General features: G+C 35.1%; 5 protein-coding genes across 5 annotated transcripts; 3 read left to right on the top strand and 2 right to left on the bottom strand.

Moving 5' to 3' along the window:
* Window positions 1-992: 992 nt before the first annotated feature.
* BX664DRAFT_330495 (WD40-repeat-containing domain protein) lies at window positions 993-4,654 on the top strand. The gene is made up of 6 exons (XM_051544981.1): window positions 993-1,065; window positions 1,145-1,428; window positions 1,507-1,720; window positions 1,802-2,172; window positions 2,269-3,494; window positions 3,596-4,654. The coding sequence occupies exons 2-6, from the start codon at window positions 1,238-1,240 to the stop codon at window positions 4,582-4,584; spliced, it is 2,991 nt and encodes a 996-aa protein (XP_051402206.1). The 5' UTR covers window positions 993-1,065; window positions 1,145-1,237; the 3' UTR covers window positions 4,585-4,654.
* Window positions 4,655-4,909: 255 nt separating this feature from the next.
* BX664DRAFT_113634 (uncharacterized protein) lies at window positions 4,910-6,398 on the top strand. Its single transcript, XM_051539726.1, has 3 exons — window positions 4,910-5,501; window positions 5,579-6,103; window positions 6,198-6,398. Exons 1-3 carry the CDS (start codon window positions 4,993-4,995, stop codon window positions 6,295-6,297), a joined length of 1,134 nt encoding a protein of 377 aa, XP_051402205.1. The 5' UTR covers window positions 4,910-4,992; the 3' UTR covers window positions 6,298-6,398.
* Window positions 6,399-6,498: 100 nt separating this feature from the next.
* Window positions 6,499-15,047, bottom strand: BX664DRAFT_260786 (uncharacterized protein; the record flags this gene model as incomplete). The annotated part of the gene is made up of 24 exons (XM_051540648.1): window positions 6,499-6,855; window positions 6,946-7,090; window positions 7,168-7,241; window positions 7,307-7,534; window positions 7,625-7,734; window positions 7,809-7,959; window positions 8,032-8,098; window positions 8,176-8,322; window positions 8,399-8,537; window positions 8,642-8,765; window positions 8,840-9,217; window positions 9,286-9,492; window positions 9,576-9,974; window positions 10,067-10,174; window positions 10,237-10,320; window positions 10,440-10,602; window positions 10,683-10,803; window positions 10,880-11,245; window positions 11,322-11,390; window positions 11,498-11,780; window positions 11,877-12,038; window positions 12,116-12,349; window positions 12,469-12,585; window positions 12,639-15,047. 24 exons carry the CDS (start codon window positions 15,045-15,047, stop codon window positions 6,499-6,501), a joined length of 6,642 nt encoding a protein of 2,213 aa, XP_051402204.1.
* Window positions 15,048-15,420: 373 nt separating this feature from the next.
* On the bottom strand, window positions 15,421-17,348 carry BX664DRAFT_113663 (uncharacterized protein). Its single transcript, XM_051539727.1, has 5 exons — window positions 16,663-17,348; window positions 16,532-16,600; window positions 16,276-16,425; window positions 15,762-16,193; window positions 15,421-15,655 (listed from the first exon to the last, which is right to left on the bottom strand). The coding sequence occupies exons 1-5, from the start codon at window positions 17,086-17,088 to the stop codon at window positions 15,506-15,508; spliced, it is 1,227 nt and encodes a 408-aa protein (XP_051402203.1). The 5' UTR covers window positions 17,089-17,348; the 3' UTR covers window positions 15,421-15,505.
* A 489-nt stretch (window positions 17,349-17,837) lies between these two features.
* Window positions 17,838-18,717, top strand: BX664DRAFT_358152 (uncharacterized protein; the record flags this gene model as incomplete). The annotated part of the gene is made up of 4 exons (XM_051548007.1): window positions 17,838-17,996; window positions 18,062-18,175; window positions 18,250-18,321; window positions 18,369-18,717. Exons 1-4 carry the CDS (start codon window positions 17,944-17,946, stop codon window positions 18,715-18,717), a joined length of 588 nt encoding a protein of 195 aa, XP_051402202.1. The 5' UTR covers window positions 17,838-17,943.
* Between the last annotated feature and the right edge of the window lie 506 nt (window positions 18,718-19,223).

Here is a 19,223-nt window from a genome sequence, read left to right as displayed (position 1 = left end):
GTTTGTAGTAAAATCGTGCAAATGTGTCTGTTGTGAGACTCTAAGATAGTTGATTGGATTAAAATAAAATAAAAAATAATAAATAAAGACAAATCGAGAATACAATGAGACTGTTGGTAAGTTCATTTCAATAAGAATTGAATGAGAGAGAAAAAAGAGAAAAACTATTCTAATCCAATCTTAAATGACAAGAAGCTGAGATCTTAAAGTTACACAATAATATCAGTCTAGATACGACAGACTCCAGTTTGCAAGTTTCTTTACATCTTGGGTTGAGTGACCTGATTCTACCGCCTTTGAGCTAGATGCTGCTCTGATTGAGTGTGTGCTGTATTCGTCGTCTTTTCATACCCAATCAACATGGAATCATTATACTTACTCAACAACTGTACCACATCGAATGTCGGAGTGGAGTCAACAAGGATTAATTTAGGAACGAAAAAGAATCAAAAACAAATAAAAATCATCATTCAATCTAGTAAAAATCTAACACCCTCCAAACGAGACCAGGTGGCCATTTTACGCTGGTAAAAAAAAAAAAAGGGTGGCCAGGTGGCCCACTTTGCACTGGATTCAACCTTATAACTTCTCTTTATTGAGGCATTTAGCGACACATTTAGCAGAATAAGTTACAACACCTTTGAAGCCACTTATATACAAACTATCTCATACATGGTTTTGCGCCAAGTTTTGACAATGGTAAAACTTGCAATGGCAAGGTTCAGGTTGAACCTATCAGGATATCCTTGTTACGTCTCATATCTTTAGGATGAGATAAAATGCTAAATTGTATTTGAGATATTTTATCTGATGAGAAATAGGAACACAATTTAGAAATCTAGCTGTTTTAGAGACAAAGAGAGATCAAAATCGGTGACAAGCGGTACATCAATTGCACCAATTGCACTTGTTTTGTCTGTGACACGTTTTTCATGTAAAAAAAAAAAAAAAAAAAAAAAAAAAAATCTTTTCGTCTTCACGCCAGCTTCTATATTCTTCTGATACTTCTATTTCTTTCGCCTATTGTTGTGACTCTTGATCAGTTGTTTAGATATTCCTACCCCAGTATGTATCATACTTTCGATTAGAACAGTGAAATAACCTTTATAACTTTGACTCATATACTTTTTATTCATATCTTTAGATCTTGCTGGTACTTATTAGAAAGAACTAGTAATAGAAAAAAAAAAGTACAAATCGTAACAACGACAACAACAATAACAACAAAGTAACGGCCATGACGAAAAATAAATCTACTTCTAAAGCAACAAAGCTAGCCACAGAAGCAAAGAGAACTAAAAAGACTATGACAAAAGAGTCGAGCAAACCTGTTGAAGTCCTACATAAAGCGAAGGAACAATTTGTTTTATCTAAAACTATCGGTGGGAATATCAGCCAAAGTCCTATCGAGTTCACCAAGGATTCAAAGTAAAATTCATGTCAAGTTTTAAATGAAAGTTAAACTCATAAAAAAAATTATTTATTTTTTTTTCAATGATCTGGTAGATATTTCTTTTCAGGGGTTGGATCTGCCATCAAGATTTTTAGTATTGCGACTGGTGCAGCTGTCAAAGTATTGTCAAGATCTTCTGGAGAAGGATCTCATCGAGATAAGGTTACTGCAGTTTTCCTAAATCCCAAGAATCCATTACAACTGTTCTCAGCTAGTTTGGATGGAACGATCAAGTTATGGGATTATAATGACGAAGTTCTTTTGAAGGTATGAAAAAGAAGAGGAAGGAAAATGGTATAAAGATCTTCAACATATAATAACTCTTTGTTTATTCATTCATTTAAATAGACTTTCCATGTTGGTCTGCCTATTACACATTTCCTTTTGTCACCAACTGATCCTGAACAAGTTTATCTGTTGGTAGCTCCCTACTTACAGAAGAAGAAGAAACAAACAATTGATGAAGATGTTGATATGACCTTGGATAAAAAGAATAATTCCAAAATGGTTCAAGTACTTCAATATAGTCTGACCATCTCACCTGGAGAAGAGGATAAGGAAGACGGAAATCGATCGCGTTTGGTGGCTGAATTGGATGATTGTCACTGTATTGCTATTTCTGCTGATGGAACTTATCTTGCTCTGGGGACGATTTTTAATTTGTATATTTGGACTATCAATCAAGGTGAAAATAAGGTTCCTTCTACTCAACTTCAAAGGTATATAAAAATCTCGAGAAAGAAAAAAAGAAAAAAGAAAAAGAAAAAAGAATGAAAAAAGATTAGAGATGTGTATTGATGTCATATATTTAATAGCTATCTAGTTCGGGAAGGCATCTCGCAAATAGCATTCAATCCAACAAAATTATATTTGGCCGTTGGACAACGCACAGGACGTATTACATTCTACCATTGTTTTACTCCCGAGACAGTAAAAAATCCTACTTTGACATCTCATCATTGGCATTATAGTCCAGTTCAATCATTGAAATTTATGCATGATGGCAATTATCTTCTTTCTGGGGCTGGAGAATCAGTATTGGTAGTATGGCAATTGGATACAGGATTTCGTCGATTCTTCCCTCGTTGTGGTGGTGATATTCGTTATATCAATATTACGCCTAATCACAAGTATTTCTCTCTGTCATTGGGAGATAACTCTATTCGACTAATCAATGGAGTCACGCAAGCTGTGGAACAAGTTATTCAGGGCGTACAACAATGGGATGCTAGACAAGGACAACTAGAACTTCAAGAACAACAAAACGATCGAACTTATAATAGTACAGAATCCACTAATTTAGTATGGGCAGAAGGCATGACGGTAGAACCTCGTAATCATCATCTAGTCTTGAATGGTTCTCCTGGCACTCTACAATTTTATGATGCTAAAGTGGATAATCAAGCCTTGGATTTGGAAATTATTCCTAACAGTGGAAATGCTCGTGCTGTGGTTGGAACTGTTGATGCTACCATCGATCGAGGACATGTTTCTCATGTTTCTTTCTCTCCTAATGGTGAATGGATGGCCACTGTTGATATGCGAAATGATCAAGTCACCGCGGTCGAAGTCTATCTTAAATTTTGGTTATGGGATCATGATCAACAAACTTATGTTTTACATACACGTGTAGATCGTCCTCATTCGAACGAAATCACCTCCTTATGTTTCCATCCTTCGACCTCTTCACCTATGGTTGTCACTACCTCCATGGATAAATCATTCAAAATATGGCACCTTACTTCTTATGAACCAAGAGAATCGATCGTCATCGATCAATCTGCTTGGACATGTCGCTCAGTTGGTGTATATCGTGACTTTTGGCCCACTGCTTCTACCTTTTCTCTTGATGGAAGTATGTTGACTGTCGCTTTTGGTCCAGTAGTCACTGTTTGGGATCCTTATCAAAATGTTTTACAAGGTGTTCTTACTACTCCAGAAGTGGATTATATCAAATCTTTACATTTTGTCAATGATACTCCTTATCTTGTTTCAAGAAGCAAAACTCATCTGTTTGTATGGAATTTGCTGACTTGTACAGGTAACAACCAAAAAAAAAAAAAAAAAAAAAAAAAAAAAAAAGGAAAGAGATATTCAAAATAATGTACTCATTTTTTTTTTTTTTTTACCTTCTACTTCAAGTTTGGTGGAGTTATCAAATGCGAACAAGATATGTATCTGTGGATCCAAGAGCAGATCGATTTGTGGTCGTTGTCAAGGATGATAAGAATGAAATGTCTCAATTGGTTTTATTTGAACCTTCTTCTCCTCAGCCATTACTTGTCCAGTTATTGAACTATGTATGTCAAGGTGTTGCGTGGGTACCCTTTTCTCAACAGCCTAATCAACATCATCAAAATAGAGCAGATGTTGATGGTAAACAAAATGGAATTCGCGATCCTACACCATCTACTAAACTGACAGGCAGCGATTTGGCCTATTTGCAACCTAACCATACCATCAAGATTTTGTCTATCATTAACGCTAGCAATAAGGTCGGTAAAAAGGAGAATAATCAGATTAAAGAACAAGAAGAAGGGGTCACTCCTTTAGCGACAATCAAAGATCCAAGCTTACTTGATGACACCTATGGTTCCCGACAACAACAAAAGAAGAAGGATGCCTTGCAACTTCAATCACGTCTTCATGCTAATGTTTTGATGCGAGAAGATGCAATTCATGGTAAAAATAGGACAAAATCAAGCAATAACGCCTCTCAAGTCGACGGGCTTTTGGACGCACCCAGCCACGTGCTACCTAGTGTTGATACATTATTTGAAACCTTTATGACGACTTTGATGGATCTAAGAGTATCAGAAAAGTGTGATGATGATGACAGTAACCGTGCTGATGCTGAAGTTGACGTTATGGACTGGTCTAATTCTGATCGACCTCTTCCTTCTGTCACAAATGATGCAACAACAACAAGCAAAGATACCATAGTCAGTGCAACATCACCTTTATCATTATCCACACTAGATCAACTCCCTCTAGTAGATGCTTATTTTGCCAGTATAGCAAGTAATCAAACCTCTTCAATTGCATTCTCCACCAATGATTCATCATCATCATCATCATCTGATGACGATGATAACGAAGATGAGGAAGATGTAGAAAATATTGACTGGTGATGATGATTGAGTCACTTTATTCTTTTTTTTTTCCTTTTTTTATTTTTTTTTTTATTTTTTTATTTTTTTTCTCTGTACAACTCCCATACATATAGAAATCATTTTTTCATAAATAAATCCAAAATATAAAATCACGTATTATGATGATGATTGTTTTATCTAAGATGTTTGATTAAACGAAGAAAAAAAGGTGCATTAATAATTACGACAAATAATGTTGAAAAAAATATCAGATGCATAGTTTATTGAAAAACAAAAAAGCGGATTTTGAATGCATCACCTCCGTTCCGGTTCGCAATCAATCCCCCACCCCTTTTTGTATATCCTTTTGTATAGTTTGGATTGGTTCTTCTTTTCTTTATTCTCTTATTCTTGTTTGTTTAATATACTTCTAATAAGGCAAACAGTATGGCACCTAGTCACAGTACCAGTAAAAGGAAAACAGTCCTACCTTTACATATAGACACAGCCTCTTTTCTTAACCCTCCACAGCATGTGAACCCTTCAACAACGTTGTCGAATCTAATATATCATCCTTTCAACACTTGGCGAAGATATAGTCATAAACGACAAATGACTCTTCTTTTCATCTTATTAACAATAAGCTTATGTTGGAACTTTATTCAATATGGAAGTGGTTGGCGACGGGGTCGAACGAACTTAAGTGATGGCGATGCTGCAATTTGGGTTAATGATCCTTTACCCTCAGCCCCTTTAACTCGTCATCGTCATGCTGTTGTTGTCACTGGACATGCTATTTATATTGGTCCTAGTAAAAATGAAACAGCCTTACGTGATGAAACAAATTGGGTTCTAGAACCTTATCAACAAGGTCAAGTCAAAACATTTCTGGACCATATCCAAAAAGGGATTGATTTACTTGTATCTGATCCTCAGGCTTTATTGATTTTCTCTGGGTAAAGAGGAATAGAAGATGATGATATATATAATAGGATACTTAACAGTTGCTTTCTTTTTCTTTTTTTTATTGTAGTGGACAAACAAGACCTTCAGCAGGACCAATATCTGAAGGGTTATCTTATTGGCAGGCAGCACAAACATTGATACTTCAACAATTACCCAAAACACTGGATGATTTAAATACACTAAGTCGAAGGATGATTGTAGAAGAATATGCTCGCGATTCATATGAAAACATACTATACTCATTATGTCGCTTCTCGGAAATGACCAGTGACTATCCATCAAAATTAACTGTCATCGGTTTTGATTTTAAACGTCCACGATTTGAACAATTACATATCAATGCGATTCGATATCCTCGTGAGCAATTTGAATATATCGGTATCGATCCTGTGTCATTTATGGAAGGAACAGTGGCATTATCGAACGAAGAAGGAGACGATCAACAAGATCTAAAAGAAAGTGGCAATCAACTGGCAGATGTAGCTCGTCAAGGTGAACTCCACAATTCTTATAAACCATTCCAAACGGATCTTTATGCTTGTCGTGGAACGTTACGCCAAAAGAAATTGGACCGCAATCCATATCGAAGGAGGTAATTTGAAAGAAGAGTGTACAATCATATAGCAAGGATATTTGACGTTTTATCTGACATCCTTTTTTTTTTTTTTTTTTTTGGACCTTGGAAGACCACCCTATCGTTCCACCTGCCCTATTTTGGCTCCACTATTTGATTATTGTCCTTCCAATAATATGATATTTAAAGGCCCTTTACCTTGGTCACCCTAGAATTAATGCAATTAGACAATTTTATTTTATTTTTTTCTCATTCTCAATCGATCAAGATCTAACTATTGACATAATTCATCTATCATAGCATACCATAAAACTATAATAACTAAAGTTTTATCTTTAAAGTTCCTTTTTTTTTGTCTGTGTATGGGATCAAACAACTGTTTGTAGATTTATTAAAGATAATATTATTAAAGATTATTGCATTGGTCTTCGAGCAGCATTGTATTGTAATACAGTATCTTCTATTTTCTTAAAAAACCATTCACGAGTGCGTTTGTCAGGAATTACCAAAAATGGTTCCCAACTCATACTACGAAGATAAATAGCAATACCTGTTGGTTCGCACTTGATGGTTTGAATATCCGTAAAAGGTTCTTGCCATTCCACTCCTAATCTTCTAGTACGAAGCAACATGAGTCGATTGGAAGTAAGCATTGCCACACGATCATTGTCTTGAACATGACAATGAGCTATATAAGCATCATTAAAATATTTCCCGCCTCCGACATCCTTTAACCAGCTTTGACCTTGAGCTTCTCGAAGATTGTAAGACTAACAAGGTAAATAGAGAGATAGATAGATTGGGATATATGAGATACTACTATTTCATTTCACTTTCATTTTTTCTCAATTCATTTTTACCTTCAAAACACCAGATTCTCCTATAAATCTTGGATATCGTATACGTTCTATATCATTTGTATCCGAAGGAGTTGTTGTATTACGTATCCCTTCCGTAACATTACTAGCAAGATCAAATACACCTACAACAGGTTTGGTAACAGCTCTAAAAAAAACAGTAATAATGGTTAGTTAAATAAATTCGCTTTTAATGATTACCTAATTCACGTCCATGCTACTTACCCCACAATGCCTTTACCAACGCCTGCGAAAAAGCCTCCTACACCTTCTTTGGAAGCACCTTCTATAGGTTGTGTCTGTAGAAAAATAATCAAATTAAAATTTATGATGATCGAAATCATAGGAAAATTAATCAACTTACAACGAGACCAGTGACTCCACTGGCAAGACTATTTGCAAAATAGTTGGCACCTTGTGCCATTCCAACCAATGCATGACGAGGTTTGTTTCTTGCCATATTCATCCTTCTTCGTTCTTGATATTCTCGATCCATAGTTGCTGCCGATAATCCTTTACCAATACTACCAGTAAACTTAGTGAAGCTGTCTGTCACACCAAATACACTCTTTCGAACGAATCCACTGAATCCCTGTTTATATATATATATTAGAAATTATCAGTTCATCAATCCACAAACCAAGATCAAACGATAAATGGGATTTTATCGATATATACTTACCCTAGCAATACCCATTCCCAGATCTTGTGGTCGATCACTCATGATAAGTCCTTGCCATGGTTCATAAAACAGTTCAGCTACACCAGAGCTTAGGTTGTTAAAGAGACCCACTTTGGAAAAAAAAAGAAACATAAGAAAACAAAACAAAAAAAGCTCAATAACAACAAATATCGTTTCAACTTACCTGGGTTGCCTAGAAAATCGGCTGATCCAAGCATGCGATGAATTTGGTATACAAATTGATCACTGTAATGAATAAAAATACGATCGGTTAAATCCTGCCGACTAGCCATTAAATTTTCTACAGCCAATGCATTGAATCGCATAGGAGCGTTCTATAATTACAAAAAAAAAAAAAAAGTTGCGGCAGTTAGTGAATCTAAAAAAAAAATGGTAGCTCCAATTACATTGATATTTCCAATAGCCATAGTAAGAATATTGATAAAGAACATTAAAGCAGAGTTGTTTTGGTTTCTAGTTATAAAATAAATTACATGAGGATATTAATTTTTGTCATATATACACTTATTTCTCATCAAAACTTTTCTTACATGTCGTCCACCATATTAATCTGCGCTGTTCGTACAAAGGAAAGATCAAACCGAATAGGTTGAACACTAAGAACTTCAAAATAGAGGAGGGAAACATTGTCTTGTTCTTTTGCATCAGGGATTTCGGTACTATATTCCCATATATTACTGATATGATATAAAAGATATTAGTCATTAGAAGAGCTTATGAAAAACCCAATTCCACTTTTATTTTTCTTTTTACCTTTCATCCATATCAGTGTTCCAGCCATTCACATCGAGACGAGAGAAATCAAGAACTGCGTAAATAAATTCTTCATCCATTTCAACGCTCATTTCTTGTAGTAGAACTGAGAAATATTTGAAATATAGAACACCATGTGCTATAATAATTGTTACGCAAAAAAGGAGAAAATGTTCATTAGTCCAAAAAATACTTGTCGTGACAAATTTTGATAATACAATTATTAAATCTGATCATACTTACAATCATCTTTGACTCTATCCAGTGCCAGCTGAAAAGTGGGTAATATTTCTTGTCCTGCTTCTTTTGTCATATTCGTAGGATAAAGAAGTATAGGAAATAGCGTTCCATAGAGCTGATTGTCAATCTAAATAAAAAAAAAAGAAGTGATCAACATCTCTAGCTTTCACACTAATTATACGCATGAATTTTAATTCTTACTTGAAGCCATTTGATATTCCATCGAAGAGATTGATACATATTTGAGTCAGTCATTTTGATATCCATGTTTTTCAATGTCACATACACAAGTTCTTGTAATTGCTTGTTGATGACAGAAATCCCAATGTGAGAAAGCTTAATTTGGAAAATGGCATGAATGACAGGCTTGACATCAATGGCTTCAAATTCATCATAACCTTTTCTGGAACCTTCTCTATAGTTGCTACTATTTGAACGTGATATTGAAGAGCTGGTACTTTGTCCAGAAGCAGGTCTGAATAAACTACTACCTTGACTGAAAGGAAACAAGTGAATTATCTGACATGAACCATGTGTTTTGATATCTATTGAGGTAATCGCTTGTTGTCCATTATTTGTCTAAAGAAATAATAAAAAATAAATCCATCATTTATCGAATGATTATAATAAATTAAAATTTTACTTACCATATGACGGAAAGGCAATTGACTACCAATTTCTTGAGGATTAATTGCACGTTCCCGACCATTGATGTTTAAAATAATCTTTTTATCTTTAACAGCAGGCATATCCCAGGAATAAGAGACCTCTGATTGAGGAGGTATAGTGTATATCTTTGATTTGTTTGTTTTGTATTGTTGACCAGCATAGCTGTCCGATATCGTCATAGGGTTCTGATGATGAAGGAAATGAAACATGGTTAGTATTATGCATCCAATGATAAAATCTTCTTTTTTTTTTTTTTAGAGTTACATACTTCTTGATAGAATGTCATATTTTCGTTCGTTTGGTTGATCAACAGGTAAGGCCATTCATTATCGTCTTCCTTGTCTAAAACAATAAAAATAGTAGCATCTTCTAAAATAGTTGTCACTTTCATCAGCATAGTGGTAGAACCATCAGCACTATCCAAGCGAACATGTACTTTGCCTATATCTTGAATATTGAATGGTGATGACCACACGTTATTGATCCCCGGTAATTTAATACAAAGTTGCTTTTCAGCACCTTTACGAACGCGATAAAGGGGTATTCTGGATTGAGGTTCCACTTCTTGATCTACACGAGATTCAGGTTCCCGGTATCGTATGCTAACATTCAAGTGATTGCTCAATATAAATCGAGGAGTAAATGTCACCATTTTTGTCAGCTTGTACTATATATTAAAAAAAAAAGCAAGTTTCCTTCAGAGAAAAGAACTAATGGATGCCTCTTACTATCTTTCTTGTCAATTTCATCCATCTTTACCTTTCCTTGTCCTTCTTGAACATTAACACCAATATGGAACTCTTCAGATTGCGAGGGTGTTGGAATGTTTACATCATATACTGTTCGTACTGCTTCAAAGCTGAGTGGCTAATACAAAAGAAATTAAGGGTTTGAGAATAAAGTAAAATCTTATTCATTTAATAGTTTACCTCACTCCATTCTGATCCAGAGGTTTGGATGAGAGATCGATTTCGATTATCATACTTAGGATAAGAGTACATAAATGGTTCAGGCTGTGACCCACCCATCCCAGAAAAAAAAAAAAAAAAAAGAAAATATACATATATATAGTCAGCTATCCCTTTTAAACCGTTTTTCTTTTTTTTCTTATTATTATTATTATTATTATTACCTTTGTTGCTGGTCTACAAACAGTGAAATCAGTTTGGGAGGAAAATACAGAATTTTGCCAGGCAAGTTTTGGTTTGAAAGCGATCGGTAAACTGGTCTTGTTAATCATGATGTAAGGACAATATATACTATATTTCCGTGCGCCTCCGGATTCAGGGATATCACTAGAAAATATCACATAACAGTGATATTAAAGAACCATTCTTTAAACTCAACTTCTTTTTTAACAAAAAGAAAAACTTACATAGTATTGATTTTCAATGTCAATCGATTATTACTACGATCCATCAATTGGAATGTATCATCAATATCCAAGTCTTCTGAACCACGGGTACTAATGATGGCAAAATCGCTGGCACTATAAACTATAAAACAAGTAAAACAAATACATAAAATGTGAATAATCATAAAAGTCAAATTCTTCCACATAATAATTCATACTTGTATCTGGCATATGGATATTGAGAAGAAGTAAATGCTTGTTTTCTACCACATGAAGTGGAATGGAACCACCTTTCCGTAAGAATGAGTTATAATCTTGTCCTGCTGTCTTGTCGATGATTCTAAAATTGAAATCATAGGGTAATAAATTTTCAATTTCCACAGGAGCACTCAATCGAATAGACATGGCGCAATAGTGACCATATAATGCATTGCTTTTGTCATGTCGAGCAAACATTTGAAAAATAAAAGGTGGCATATCATTTCCTTCTTCAGACACACAGCTAATGGTTTTTTGGTAATCATCGTTCTTTGTAAAATCACTCCAATGTATAGCATGACTGGTCCATTTGTATCCGAATCCAACTAATAGAAGAGAATATCAACAAAATATTTGGTTAACATTAATCATAAATAAATGGAGTGTATTTTAGAGACTTACCATCAGGCCGAATACAAAATCGATTGTGATAAGCCCTTTCAATAGGAAGTGGGTAATCATCACCAGGAGCTAATAATATATTCACAATAATAGTAAATGTACCATGTGTAATAATATTTAGTACCATTCTCTATGGTTATATCTAGTTCGCTTCATCTTTTTTTTTATATACGTACCAATCTTGATGAAAGTACCATCAGAATAACCTCGAGAATCAAGAAGTGTCACGTCTACAGGTAGTAGTGTACGATTTTCAATCATCAAAGCCGATCGAATAGTCACTACTTTCACATTATCCACTAATTTGACGTCAAATACCAAGCGATGTTGCACATTTCGTACGAGTGGTCTTAGTGGGTAAATGTGTTCACCTTCTGTATCTACTTTAGCATTACGTAGTGTTTCCCATAACGCCCCTTCCAACTGAACATTCAAAATATTGCTGACTGTTTCGGTCATCTGATGATAATCCATATAAAAAAATGAGTGGACATATATAGATATAAATGTTCTAATTTTTCATATTTTCATATTTTCCGATTTACTATTACTTACTTCTCGTCGTTTTCGCCAATCTTCAAACCACCAAGGCAAATCCTTTCCATCCTCAATTCTTTTTACAGTCACTTCACCACCGAGATTATTTTCATTATTGTTCCAAACATGTATGGGATAACCAGTACGGTTCCTAAGTCTGTATGGAGATTCATGACCACGCTCTCCACAATAGTTGAGCTATTTGCAAGAAAAAAAAAGTCAATTTCATAGTTTCCTCTTCATTCAAGTTATTTTACATTTTTCTGTTTGTCAAACATGGTAATGGTTGTCATTGCACTTTCCAAAAACGTATGAGAGATATTGACATTCAGATCTGTGGTGGAGAGAACTTTGATATTCAAAGGCTGTTCTTCTTGATTCCCTTTCGAGATCTCCAATTTGAATTGCCAAGGTTCAACTAATGGTTCCCAATGTGAGTTTTTAATATTGAAATAATTGGCGTATGCTGAAAAATGTACGTTGGCGGAGAGCTAGAAAACATTTTACAAAAAGATGAGAAATCATACCAAAATAAAGTGTATTCGCATCATATTCATATAATCCAATCCTTCTTCTTCTTTTTTTTTTCTATATCTCTGCCAATCCCTACCAGTTTTGACCAATTAGAAGCAGTAATTTCAAAAGGTTGTAATGTCATGTCAATCATTGGAAATTCATGCACCTCTTCGATCAAAATGATTTGCATGCCTCGGAATGATGCTCGTAACTATTAAATATAAAATGACATTAGTTTAATTTCTTCATAACCCCATTACTTACAGATTCTTTTGTTTGATCAGATAGTTGAAGAATATTGTCAATTTCAGATTTCGCGGAAGTGAAGATTGTTTTTGCATAATTATCAATTGATTTTGACCCGAAGCGGGAAGTCATGCTTGGAGTAGAGGTACTCTTGTCAGAGAGAGTGGGACTAATATGCTGAATATAAAGTTCATACGCCTTGTTAAAGATAGAGGTGACTAACATGGCATCACGATAGGAAAGACAAAGAACCAAAGCATCCACATCTATTTCCAATTCAGTCAAAAGCTGACCATCAGTAGTATCGGATGATCTTGCTGATAAATTGTTGTTATTCATTGAAACTGATACATTGAATGGCTGAATAAATCGCAATGTAGACGTATCACGACTATCCATCCTGCATAGAAACATTCCCATTTGTTTAACTGCAAGCGCCATGACAGATTGTTGTGAAATCATCACAGTTTCGGTTGAAAGTACTACAGCTTCAGAATCTTCTGCATCAGGATCAGCAAGTAGGATAAACTCTACGTTGGTAATATTCAAGCGATACGACAGCTCTAATGTTGATTCTTCTGTGATAGTGTCTTCGTTGGTGTATATGCCTGATGAATACCATCTGCCTCCATAATACGAAGATCGTCGTCGCTGCTGTTGTTGCTGTTGTTGTTGTTGCGATGTACGCGGTGGTAGTGGTGGAGGCTTTTTATTTGAATTATTTCTAGAAATAGGAGCAGTGAAGAATTGGTAGAGCATAAAGACATGATCCAAAGAAACAATCATTTTGGGTTCATTGATGGTCACAAGTACAATACCATGGCGATTTGCACCACTCTCTGGAGTAGGAGGGGGGGAAATGTCACAAAGTAAAACAAACTGATTTCCATGCTGGATAGGCGGAACTATATTTTTAAACTTGCTTCTTATATTGGGTCTTGTATCATCCACAGTCAGTGCACGCACTTGCCATTTAATATTCATGCTCCCATTTTCTTGTCCAAGCACAGATATCGATGATCCATTCAAAGCAAATTTTGATAAGCTGATAGGGACAATTGATATTGGTCTCTTATAAAGTAAAATATCGGTCTTTTCGGTATAAACTTCAAATTCAATAGCAGGAATCCTAAATGACATTTGAAATCGAAGTCGAGATGGGGTTTGATCCTCGCTCTTCTCCTGAACGGTTTGTTGCTCTACATCAAATACACGTTTGTCTTGTTGTTGACGCTGTACGAGAGATGATTCTGGGGGTGTCTTGACAGTATTTTCAGGTCGATTAAAATGGTTACTTTCTTGATATTCATCCCTGTCCATGGTAGTTTGATCATCCTGTTGTTGTATTTTGCCTAGTATACGAGATGCCATTTGAGTTGCTTCTAACAAAAAGCTGTATTGTCGTTCAGTAAGATTCATAGATACCCGACTAAGATCGCCAACTACTTCGACACCAGGACGAATAGTACCATCACTTCTTTTTTGATATTGATTGTCTTTAATATGAGGTATGATAGTGTCAAAGTTCAAATCAATGTTGTCAATAATAGGTAGAGTCTGAAGCTGTACTTGTTTATCATTTCCACCGATATTTGTATAATGCCATTTGGATGTGAGATGCATATCTCGAAGGCCTGATCTGATATGATTCATACAACCATCGCTTTCTTCTATGAATGAGTTGGAAGCCCAGATTTCACCTAGATGAGCTACAACTACATCCATTGGATGTTGTCTTTGTAATTCAGGAAAGAGTACTACTGGAGTGCGAATAACAATATCAAAATGTGTCTTGGTAGTAGTATTATATTGTTGTTGAGCAGTTTCTACAGCGGCTTGTCGTGCACGATCATAAAATGCTTTCATGGCCGCAGATTTACTGAAAAAGGAGAGTAAATTACATACAGGTTTTTCCAAAAATGTAAACTGAGCAGAGCCCATGCGAAGGTATAACGATTGGTCATAGCCAGGATAGGAATGATCGTCTTTTGCATCTAGACTGGGTTTCTGGAAAGTTTCATAGCTTAAATCAATCAATTCTTCACCCTGAATTGTCAGTATTTGATCACCATTGAATTGTTTATCTTGGTTTTGAAGTGGTTTCTTTGAATCATCCGTCAAGGTAAAGTTTGCAAATTTCGATTGAACTTTAATCTTATCACCCATAAGCAAAATCAATAGCTCACCATGAGAAAGTTCACCAGTCGCAATACGAATCCCATCATTGTTCAAGATAAAATTGATACTATCCAAAAACAAATCAATACGAATATTTTGAGGTAAGCGTTTTTGTTGAATATCTTCCAAAGCATCTCCAGCGGCTTCCACCAATGCATTAATACTATCGATACTTGTTTCAGGTGGACGGAAAAAGGCAAATATTTCACCAATAATTAACGGATTGTATACGATATCTATATCACGCATAATAAGAGAAATTGCATTGTCTGCACGTTTGTCCAGAGGTCGATATTCATATTCCATAAAAAAGGGGTTTTTGCCTGCCAAAAGGTTTTTGTTTTCCAATTGCACACCATCAATACCGATGTCACCCTGTCCTTTGGATTCTCTTTGATTATTCATTGCTCCCATTTTGTGACTGACACCAACAAGTTGACGATAATTAGTATTTTCTGTTACACCATCATAAAGACAAAGATCCCCTAAAGCTGCTGATGCTTTCCATGATTCAACATAAAGGGTCGATCCAAGCATTACAGAGTTAAATACTAAGGAAACTAACTCTGAAGGATTTTTTGCATGGGGATTCCGTTTGAGGGTGAAAGATCCTTTGTTCAATGAAGTACGAAGCTGAAGTAGTATTGTCTATCAATATTTAAATCACAAGATAAATGTGAGCAAACCCATTTCCTTTTCTTTTTTTTTTAAAGATAATCAAGTAGTAAAAATATAATAACACTTACATCCTTTGGGATTTCGATCGATTCTGCAATTGCAGCTTTATCTTCATCATATTCAATAGCATCATAAAATTCTTGTTTTTGTTCCTCAGTAATCATCAAGTCCCCATCGCTCTAAATATAGAAAAAGATATATGAGTTATCTTTATATTCCATCATTTGCCTTTTCTTTTTCTTTGTTCTTTTTTTTTTTTTTTTTTTTTGTTTCTACTTGACATACCTTGTCATCATTAGCGCCAGCCGATGTTTGTCCATACCACCAGGAACTTAACCAGCCTTGTTGAGTTTGTTGTGTAGCTTTGGTAGCTGCTTCTAATTCCTTGCGTTGCTTTTCTTCTGCTGCCATCAATGCCTTTTCTCGTTTCAGTTGACTTTTGGCAATACCTCTGTAGAACAATATATCTTCATAACTCAATTTGCGTTCCAGTTTTTCTAATTGCTTCACTCGATCCTCCGTTGCTCTTCCCAACTTATCCGCTACATAACAATCCAAGTAGGCATGTCGATCATCTCGTCGTTCCTTCAATCGATTCCAACTCCAACGGGCATTACGTTCATGTATTTCAGCCAAAACAGCATTTCCTGCAAATTTGAAAAATTCCCTTGGATTTCGTTTAGGTGTCATGTCACTGGATGGGTGCAAATGTTGGTACTTGATTGTCCAGAGTCAAATGAAAACGAATGATATTAGTATAAAACATTTAATAAAGAAAAGAAGACATTATGATACTTACTTTTTGTTTTTTAAGATAAGAATGAAACAAGTCAAGCATAAGAATTACGTCTCGATACTGTTCATTATCAACCATAAATGCAAGTTCGTCAAATAATAGAGTTGCATCCACCTTGGGGACCTTATTTCCAAAAGATTTATTTAATTTGATCTATCAATATATATATATATATATATATATATATATATATATATATATGAGTAAATGATTAGGACATCAATACATGTTAACAACTAGTTTTTTTTTTTTTCTTTACCCTTCCAGTTCCTGATACAGGTTTGAGAATATATTGATGTTCATCAGGAATAAAAGATTTCGTGGCGATCTATAGAACATTAGAATCATCAATCAGTACTATTTTCACATATCATACTCTTTTCTTCCTACCAATTGCTGAAATTCCTTTTTCGATTCTTGTTCGTTCAGTTGACCAAGAGATCTAGCATCAGTATTCCAATAAATAGATAAAGATTCCAAAGTGGCCAATTTATGAATGACATTGACCAGGTCTTCAATAGTTTTGGGCATCCAGTTTTCATCGGTAGTAATAGCGGATAATTCACTCAGAGTGATACCAGTGGCAAATCGATGTCCCGGCACAGACATGTTATCTTCATATCGAACGTGAATATTCGTCACTGACAACTGTAGATTGTTCATAATCTTGGCCACTAATTGATTAACAAAAGTATCATTTTTAACGTCCATTTGTTCTTGTTGCTCGCTTGAGATTGATGATTGCACAAGTTCAGCATCAGCAAGTTTCCTCATTTTGGCTTCATACTGTCGCGATTCTATTTCTTCGGCAGTCATTGTCGATTCATTTCTTGGTACTGCAAGTACATGCACATCTTTAATGTAAACCACCACAGGCTTATTTTTAAGGTTAGACCAGGGAATATTCAAAGTAAGTTCTCCCAAGTAGCCTTCTAACACGTCGACTGGCAAATTAAGCTTATCCAAAGCTTCACGTTTGAGCTTCAAATCTCGCAGAACAACCTCCCCTATTAAAGTATAGAATATTGTTAATTGTGATCAGTAAATTGAATAGCTGATTGTTCAATAGTTGTGCGATGGACCGTTATTATTATCGTATTGTTATTTATAATAATAATATGCCTATATTGTTCCCGCACTTTTACTATTGTTGTTGTTGTTTTGTTTGTTTGTTTGTTTGTTATTTTTACCTGACCATATACCAATCTGTAGTTGATTGTAATTTAAATTTGATACATAAGCTCCCAAGAATCGATTTAGTAGGGTGGAGACAAGGGACTCCAACATATTTTCTATATAAAATACAAATACAAAAGGGAAGTGTAGAACAAAAGTAAACTGAGCCTGCGTTTGTTCCACAACTAGCATATAACGATTTGCGGCTTTTTAATTTTTTTTTTTTTATTTTCGTGCTGATTGCAAAAAGGAAGTAGCATTTTTCTTTTCTTTGTATTTCTTTCTTTTCTTTATAATAACTCTAATCATAGTATATCAATTAGCAGTTTATAGTAGTTATACTTTTTATAATAAACCATTTATTTTTATTCCTACTACTTTGTTACATTGTCAATGTAATTGATTCCATCTTCTTATGTACTTTTCATTCTTTATCAGTGAAAGCATTCTTTGATTTTATTTTACGCCTATCGTTACGAAATACAGTGATACGACATGGATATCAAATCTTCCCCGGTAATGATAATGCTGGATATTATGGTTCGTATGTAAGTAAAAAGCACTAACAAATGTAGATACAATTTCGCAACTAAATTGGTGAACTCTTACCTAGCATGAATATGGTTCGATACTTGTTGTTGCAAGATGAAACTGAAGCTGGATATATGGACTATTGGAAACCGATCTTCAAGATATTGTTCCGAGACATCTGTGTCAACATGAAGAGGTAAGGATAAGTTAGATCAGGGCAAGAAGAATAGCTTGTATTAGTATACTTAATCGCGTTTTCTGTTGCTGTAGCGGTGAAACTGCCTGTTGGGCTCCAAAATTCGATCGACAGATAAACGAACATGAACATGGAACTACCAGCAAGTATATCACGGGCCGAAAAGTAGATCTCATCTTCTATTATGAAGCAGATGGAGATATAATGACAAATACGCTCTTCATCATTCTTCTGCCAAGAAATGTATTGGCGCAGCTTTGCACCCTTTCACCGCATTATCATTGTTTTTGATTGACCAAGAAACGTGCCTGTTGGAAAGTCAAGGTTGGAAAGATTCCACGATGGTCAGATTGTTCGAAATCTTGCAACAAATCTTAGTAAAATCATTGGATCGAGAAACTCAATTGTTGGATGCAGTCAAATCAATTTGCGATGCCAACATCAAAGTTTATCAAGAAATATTGAATACCAGCGAGCGACTAGCCTACTCATCTGCGATCGATCAGCATGCGCAACAAGGGATTGAAAAATGCGATCAGTAAAACGACAGTTTCAAGAGGATGATGATCAGAATACAGCTGCTGCAAAAAGTGACACCAACCCAGAATCATCCATTCGGTCATTTGATGAACAAAACTATCAGCGCACTATGGAATTTGTCGAACAATTCAAAAATACTCGAAAAAGGATGAATTGGAAAGCCTGCTATGCATTGCTGCTTGAGAAACCTAATACGATTCACTATAAGAATGCGGAATCCGTGTGCGTTCGATTCGAACAATATACGAAGAAATGAATTCCAAACTTTTTTTTGTTTCCTTGACAAAATACTTTACCCTCTGTCGTATCTAGACTGATATTATTGTGTAACTTTAATATCTCAGCTTCTTGTCATTTAAGATTGGATTAGAATAGTTTTTTCTCTTTTTTCTCTCTCATTCAATTCTTATTGAAATAAACTTACCAACAGTCTCATCGTATTCTCGATTTATCTTTATTTATTATTTTTTATTTTATTTTAATCCAATCAACTATCTTAGAGTCTCAC

This window comes from Halteromyces radiatus (assembly GCF_025201355.1).
Source record: "Halteromyces radiatus strain CBS 162.75 chromosome Unknown BX664scaffold_3, whole genome shotgun sequence".
Classification (NCBI taxonomy): Eukaryota; Fungi; Mucoromycota; class Mucoromycetes; order Mucorales; family Cunninghamellaceae; genus Halteromyces; species Halteromyces radiatus.
This window is presented reverse-complemented; position numbering and strand designations above follow the sequence as displayed.

Bases quoted from the DNA above. Each gene is read 5' to 3' on its own strand.
- BX664DRAFT_330495 (XM_051544981.1), top strand. From the start codon at position 1,238: ATGACGAAAAATAAATCTACTTCTAAAGCAACAAAGCTAGCCACAGAA. The intron at 1,721-1,801 runs GTATGAAAAAGA...TCATTTAAATAG, and splicing joins ATGACGAAGTTCTTTTGAAG to ACTTTCCATGTTGGTCTGCC. The intron at 3,495-3,595 runs GTAACAACCAAA...TTCTACTTCAAG, and splicing joins GAATTTGCTGACTTGTACAG to TTTGGTGGAGTTATCAAATG.
- BX664DRAFT_113634 (XM_051539726.1), top strand. From the start codon at position 4,993: ATGGCACCTAGTCACAGTACCAGTAAAAGGAAAACAGTCCTACCTTTA. The intron at 5,502-5,578 runs GTAAAGAGGAAT...TTTTTATTGTAG, and splicing joins GCTTTATTGATTTTCTCTGG to TGGACAAACAAGACCTTCAG. The intron at 6,104-6,197 runs GTAATTTGAAAG...GGACCTTGGAAG, and splicing joins CGCAATCCATATCGAAGGAG to ACCACCCTATCGTTCCACCT.
- BX664DRAFT_113663 (XM_051539727.1), bottom strand. From the start codon at position 17,088: ATGACTGCCGAAGAAATAGAATCGCGACAGTATGAAGCCAAAATGAGG. The intron at 16,426-16,531 runs GTAAAGAAAAAA...ATATATTGATAG, and splicing joins CTGTATCAGGAACTGGAAGG to ATCAAATTAAATAAATCTTT. The intron at 15,656-15,761 runs GTATGTCAAGTA...TTCTATATTTAG, and splicing joins CTGGCGCTAATGATGACAAG to AGCGATGGGGACTTGATGAT.